This window comes from Chelonoidis abingdonii, chromosome 16 (genome assembly GCF_003597395.2).
Source record: "Chelonoidis abingdonii isolate Lonesome George chromosome 16, CheloAbing_2.0, whole genome shotgun sequence".
NCBI classification, from domain to species: domain Eukaryota; kingdom Metazoa; phylum Chordata; order Testudines; family Testudinidae; genus Chelonoidis; species Chelonoidis abingdonii.
Window position 1 is genome coordinate 10,467,750 of NC_133784.1, and position 6,485 is coordinate 10,474,234.

Below are 6,485 nucleotides of genomic sequence, written 5' to 3' on the forward strand. Positions count from 1 at the left end.
TGTTCAAAGGAGGCAGTTTGTGTGCTTGGGCTCGACTCTCCTCTCAGCAACATCAGTATAGCTCCATTGACTTCAAAGGAGTCACTCCTGCTTTACACCACTGTAAATGAGGGTAAAATTGGGCCCACTGCCCCTGATTCTCTGCTCTGACTTGTTTGCACTCTAAGTGCTGGCCCATCCTTCCCCTAATGCTGCCCAGACTGTACTGCCGGTGTGCTGTGTAGGGAGAGGTTTCTCACCCAGGCTGGGTGCTGGGGGGTGACAGCCAGCGATGTCACAGAGACCGAGGGAGAAGGTTCTACCAGAGGGTTTGACGGTTGGCAGCAGTTGTGGAATGAGACAGGATGGATGGGGACGGGGGGGGCATCAGGCTAGGCTGATAATGAGGGACATGGCCCCCAGGTGACCCCTGTGAATTGGAGTCAGATATAGGGAGCAGCTGGTTTATGTTCCCCCCCCTCTTTTCCGGTCCTTTTGAGCGTCAGGCTGAGGGCGTGACCCCGACCTCCAAATCACATTAAAAGTCTCTTCTGCACAGGGCTTGGAAGCTGCCATAAGTGCTGGCCTGGAAGGAAGAGGTGACCTGTTCCCCTCTCGTCTCTGGTGTGGGAGTTGGGATAAGTGGGGCAGATGGGGAAGAGCTGCCAGGTACACAGCCTGGGGGAAATTCTGCTCCCACAAAGTCCCTGGCAAAACTCCCATTGACATCAGTGCGGGTAGGACTACACCCTATATGTGCTAGTTGGAGGAGCCAGAAGCTCACTTGTCCGGAGCCTGGGGGGTTTACAACTAGTGCCTGCTTGTGTAGCTCTCTGCTGATGGGCTTTCCATGCCGACGACCCAGCTGCCAGTGTCACACTACACAGAAGAGGAGGAATGTGCCTTTCAGATTCTAAAGACCTTTTTCTTTGCTCTCACTGTCTTGCGTTCAGATGAACAAGGTAGCAAGGGAAACCTAGAAGCCAAGCACTCATTCACTTTCAGAGGAGGGGAAGAGGAATCCAGCCAGATGTGCAGCAAGGTGAAGCCTGAGTGGAATTTCTAGACATTACCTGGTGACCTGTTTACATATATCTCAGTGGCATGGGTTTGGGGAAATGAAGAGAAATCAGTTAATGGGCCACCCCTCTGGGGAGGATCATATTCTAATAAAGCAATAAACCATGCTGAAGGGAATGGGCTATTATAGGCAGAACTGTTAGCTCCGGATTGAGGCAGGGGTCATATGGAAAAAACATAGTATGTGATCCTGTAATTAAAGACTGTCTCATAACACAGATACACAAGGGGGCTGAATTCAGATTGCAGAGACAATGCGGGAGGACCTGCGGGAGGTCCACCAAAGCCGTGGAACCAGCAGACCCTCCGCAGGCAAGCTGCCGAAGGCACCCTGCCTGCCGCCCTAGCAGTGACCGGCAGAGCGCCGCCCGTGGCTTGCTGCCCCAGGCATGCGCTTGGAGTGCTGGTGCCTGGAGCTGTCCCTGTTGGTATCTAAGCCTCAGAAAGGTCTACCAAATATGCCAAGTTTTGTAGCTTCAGCCATTTTTTAGTTATATAACTGTAAAATTGCTGATAAAAAATATGACCAAAATGTAATGCTTTCCATGTTCAAATGATTGAAAAAAATAGCTCAACCAATTTCACTCATATTTAAAAAAAATAAAAAGTTATCTTTCAGTTAAATCGAGCTGAGAAAATTTCAGGGTGGGAGGAATTTGTTTGACAAAGTTTTGAGCAAGGGATTAGAATGAAGATTGGAACTTAACTGTCCAAGATCGCTAAAATACAGACTCACACTTATGCTGTGTGTATGATCTAGCAAATAAGTATGCCCTAAAATAAAATAAAATCCTCAATTAGCAATATATTAAAACTCTTGTTTAATTTTAAGCATGTGGTTAAGTCCCTCCCTTCTCAGCAAAGCACATGCTTAGCATTCAAGCCACATTTAAGTTTTTTTGCTGAATGACAGCCTAAAACTTATGTCTTATTCATGGTTATTTTCAGCATGTCTTGAGCCCAGTCTCCTTCAAGCAGGTAGTGTATGTGCTTTACTTTCAAAACCACTGCTGCCATTTGCTCCCAACAGGTAGCTTTGGAAACTGACAAAGTACTGAGAAAAATGGATGAATCAAGGAGCAAAGCAAAATATCTTCTCTCTGCTAAAAGATCAACAAAAATCCCCATGGCTTTCTCCACTCAATTTGGTTCATAGGTATAGAAATTGGATTACTGAATTCATGCTTCTTTTGCATTTCTGATGGGAGAAAGTAAGCCTGAATATATGGCAATAAGACAGAGATGGTGACTTTTGTAGAGGTACTTTTGGGGATTCAACTGTTTATACTTTGTAACATGCAAAGATGGTTTTCTGATTGCATCTGAAATACAAATTAGGGAAAGAATGAGAATAAATCCATCCTGAACTGAAATCTAAGTAAATATCTCTCAAACGTTACAATTGAGAAGGAGCAATTTGCATATGATAAAGGCAGATGTTCTGTATCATAATCTAAATGCAGAACCCAATTATCACTCTGGAACTGTACAATCAGCCACTAATATGCAAGCTCTCTCCTCCATCTGGAGAGCAATCAAGTGTCTGCTTTCTCTGCCAGTCAAGTGTTCCTTCCATAGACCAGCTGCTCCATGCCACTAACAGCTGGCATTGTTGCGCCTGGGTTAAAAAGCAAGATATTGCCAGTAGTTCATGCTCATCCAGTGATGCTTCCTGCTACCAGTTAATATAGTACATGGGAGACAGAGAGCATGGCGTGGATCGTAAATCCTGTAAGTGACTGTAGCCTCATTGTGAGAGCAGAGAGGAATAATTTATATGGATCCCTCCAGATCTCAATGATGCATGCTAGGATGTGCACTTGTACAGAGATGTCTGGATTGTTGTGGAGCTTGCAAATACAGCTGAAGAGACTTTTTATGCTGAGTAGATCCTGCAATGCTGAATTGAGATTTGTGCATGTATCTTTAACCAGGAAGCTTTCCATTTTCCTTTTCTGGCTTTGACAAGGGACATGTTTTTGTCAGATAAGAATTAAATTTATCAATAAAATTAATGATATTCTCGATGCTTCCTCCACTAATTTTTCATTATGGTTTTATTTTGTTTCCACAGGATTCAGAAAGTAAATGCGGTTCACCCCTGCAAAGTCAATCAACTGAACTGGAGTATGAGGCAAATGCAGACAGGTAAGTCTTTCCAGCACATAAAAATCCATGACAATGTACAGCATAGCCAGTTTGTTCTTCTATTTCTTTGAGCAATCCTAATATCATAGCTATATGTAGCACCATCCATCCCATAGTGAGTCCCAAGCTATAATTATTCAGCACTTTTGAAATGCAGCTACCTCTGGAATGGGGATGCCAACAAGCCCCCCTCCCCAACAGTGACGGGAAGGGGAATTTTGGACAAGGACATCAAGGCATATTGTACTCTTACAAAAATCATCTTAAGATTTATGTTGTGTGTGCAGCACCAGGTGGTCAGATTTTCATGCTCGGCACCCTCAGCTGCCATTGAAATTGCTGGGTGTCCCTGATTCTGCTTGGCTCTACCTTGGAAGTCATCAAATCTGTGATCAGAAACAGTTTCCCATGACGGAGATCATGAATAATGAATTAGTTCATCTAAGCAGCCCATTGATATAAGTCATTCATCAAATGACAAACAAAACTATAAAGATCAAAGTCTATTTGGGGATAATTCACAAACAGAAAAATGAGTTAATATGGTTGAATAAATAGTTGGCCCCACTTTCCAGCAGACACACATGGATGTGAACTGGAAAAGAAAATGTTAAATCAGCCATTTTCATAACCGTCAGAAGTATGTAGCTGCAATTTTGGTAGAAAGTTTGGTAGGTTGTGTTTTTCACAAGATCAGGCCCATCCCTCATACAAGCAGAGAAAGACATTGTGTGTGATTTTCTTGCACTTAAAGGCATAGGAATTGTTTTTTTTCTGTTTGAAATTAATAGCTATGATAAAGAAGACAAATATTTGTATCTGGCATTGGTCTTTGTGTAATTAAGAGGTGAGAATGTGACCGTGCTGTGACCTGCTAGTGCCATTTCATTGTGGACTGTTGTAATTCAAGATGAGCTAAAGTTTCTGATGTTTAGTTCTATACTAGACTCATAGACTTTAAAGCTAAAAGGGACTATCATGATCATCTAGGCTGACCACCTGCACATTGCAGGCCACATACCCTCACCCACTCTTGAAATAGACCCATAACCTCTGGCTGAATTACTGAAGTCCTCACAGCGTGATTTAAAGACTTCAACATGCAGGGAATACACCATTTCCACTGGAAATGAGTTCTAGCTAAAAGTGTAGATCTGGATTCAAACTTTCCCAAAGTTTAGTGTGATTTAGATCTGGGGTTTTGGTTTGGCCCATTGAATAGTTAAAAGTAGCCTCAACGTTCAGATTCAGATTCAGACTCTCCAAAGTTAAGCAGTGTTTGGATTAGGACTTTCTATTCATGGCTATCTCTGTTCCATGCTGTAAAACACTCTGGGGGATATTTATTTTAGGAAGCCCTATCAGCTCTGCCTATTAGCTAAGATAGGTTAACACTTTTTCTATTGTAAGACTCTATTTTCAGTTGCTCATAGTTTTACCATACTTTAACTGTTGTTAAAGAGTTGTTTGGATTTACATATAAGATCTCCTCGGCCTTTTAAAATTAAGCTTCATAAAGTTAACAGCAGATACTGTTAGCTGCTGTATTTACAGACACTGCTACAGACAAAGGGACCCTTTGCTGCGGAGGACTTGTGACATCCAAAACTCATCCCAGTGCCTGAAAACGGAAAGTTAGTGAAAGTGCTGAGTGGTTTAAAAAGGAGCTTAGAACTCAAACACCTATGCAGCCTTCACTGTAGTGATGGCTCCCACTCCCAACTAGAATGTTAACTGAATGTTGCTTTACAGATCACAGAAATACTCCAGGTGTGAGAGCAGCCTTAGAACAGACAGTCAGGAGTCTGAGACTGACAGCTGGATGAGTGAGGAAGATGAAGTGTTCCGGAGGATTTCCGTTCTACCCAGAGGTAAACGTGTGAAAGGTTCTCTCTTTTCTTTAACATACTGACCCAGAGTCCCAATATAGCTTTAATGAGCTCGATAGAATTAGATCCACTCCAGAACTGTCTGTTCTGTGTTTGTACAGTGCCTACCACTATGGGTCTGTAAGTAGGGCCCCTAGATGCTACACTCATGTAAATAATAGTAGGACACCAGCTGAGGCCCTCTCTATCTATCCCACCTGTGGCTTCTTGGAACACAACTTTCATCATTATGCTGCATGCTATGGCCATTGGAACTTCATGATAATGGCAGGAATAGAGCTTAGATTGTCCTGCTCCAACAGTACAAGCCCTCATAACTTGAGCTAATGAGAAATCGCCATTTGCTGTTAGCACTACAGGGTCTATGACCAGAGCTGGGCCAATGGAGATATTATTAGTTGAACAATGTAATTAAATTTACTGAATCAATTACTCCTCATTTATATTTGCATATGATTTGACCAGATCTACAAACTGAGCAAATAAAGGGGAAAAAGTTAATTACCTAATTGATTTGAATAATGTCACTCCATTTCATAGAATCATAGGCTTTAAGGTCAGAAGGGACAATTATGATTGTTTAGTCTGACCTCCTGCACAACTCAGGCCACAGAATCTCACCCACCCACTCCTGTATCAACCCCCTAACCTAGTGGTTCCCAAACTTGTTCCGCCGCTTGTGTAGGGAAAGCCCCTGGCAGGCCGGGCCGGTTTGTGTACCTGTGTACCTGCTGCATCTGCAGGTCCGGCCGATCGTGGCTCCCACTGGCTGTGGTTCACCGCTCCAGGCCAATGGGAGCTGCTGGAAGCTGTGTGGGCCAAGGGACATACTGGCTGCTGCTTCCAGCCACTCCTATTGGTCTGGAGCAGTGAACCACGGCCACTGGGAGCCGCGATCGGCTGAACCTGCGGACGTGGCAGGTAAACAAACTGGCCTGGCCCGCCAGGGGCTTTCCCTGCACAAGTGACAGAACAGGTTTGGGAACCACTGCCCTAACCTATGTCTAAGCTATTGAAGTCCTCAAATTATGGTTTAGAGACTTCAAGGTGCTGAGAATCCTCCAGCAAGTGACCTGTGCTCTGCGCTGCCGAGGAAGGTGATAAACCCCCAGGACCTCTGCCAATCTGCTCTGGAGGAAAATTCCTTTCTGACCCCAAATATGGCGATCAACTAAACCCTGAGCATGTGGGCAAGACTCACCAGCCAGACGCCTAGGAAAGCATTCTCTGCAGTAACTCAGATCCCACCCCATCTAACATCCCATCACAGACCATTGGGCTCATTTAATAGTCAAAGATCAATTAATTGCCAAAATTAGGCTATCCCATCATACCATCCCCTCCATAAACTTATCAAGCTTAGGCCACGTCTAGACTACGCGCTGTATC

General features: G+C 44.0%; 1 protein-coding gene across 1 annotated transcript in view; it reads left to right on the top strand.

The window, feature by feature from the left end:
- Window positions 1–6,485, top strand: part of FRMPD2 (FERM and PDZ domain containing 2) — a 101,013-nt gene that overhangs the window by 74,904 nt on the left and 19,624 nt on the right. Inside the window, exons 36-39 of the mRNA XM_075073053.1 lie at window positions 933–1,021; window positions 2,008–2,037; window positions 3,134–3,207; window positions 4,960–5,078. Coding sequence (XP_074929154.1) covers window positions 933–1,021; window positions 2,008–2,037; window positions 3,134–3,207; window positions 4,960–5,078 — 312 coding nt within the window. The remainder of the gene's footprint in view (window positions 1–932; window positions 1,022–2,007; window positions 2,038–3,133; window positions 3,208–4,959; window positions 5,079–6,485) is intronic.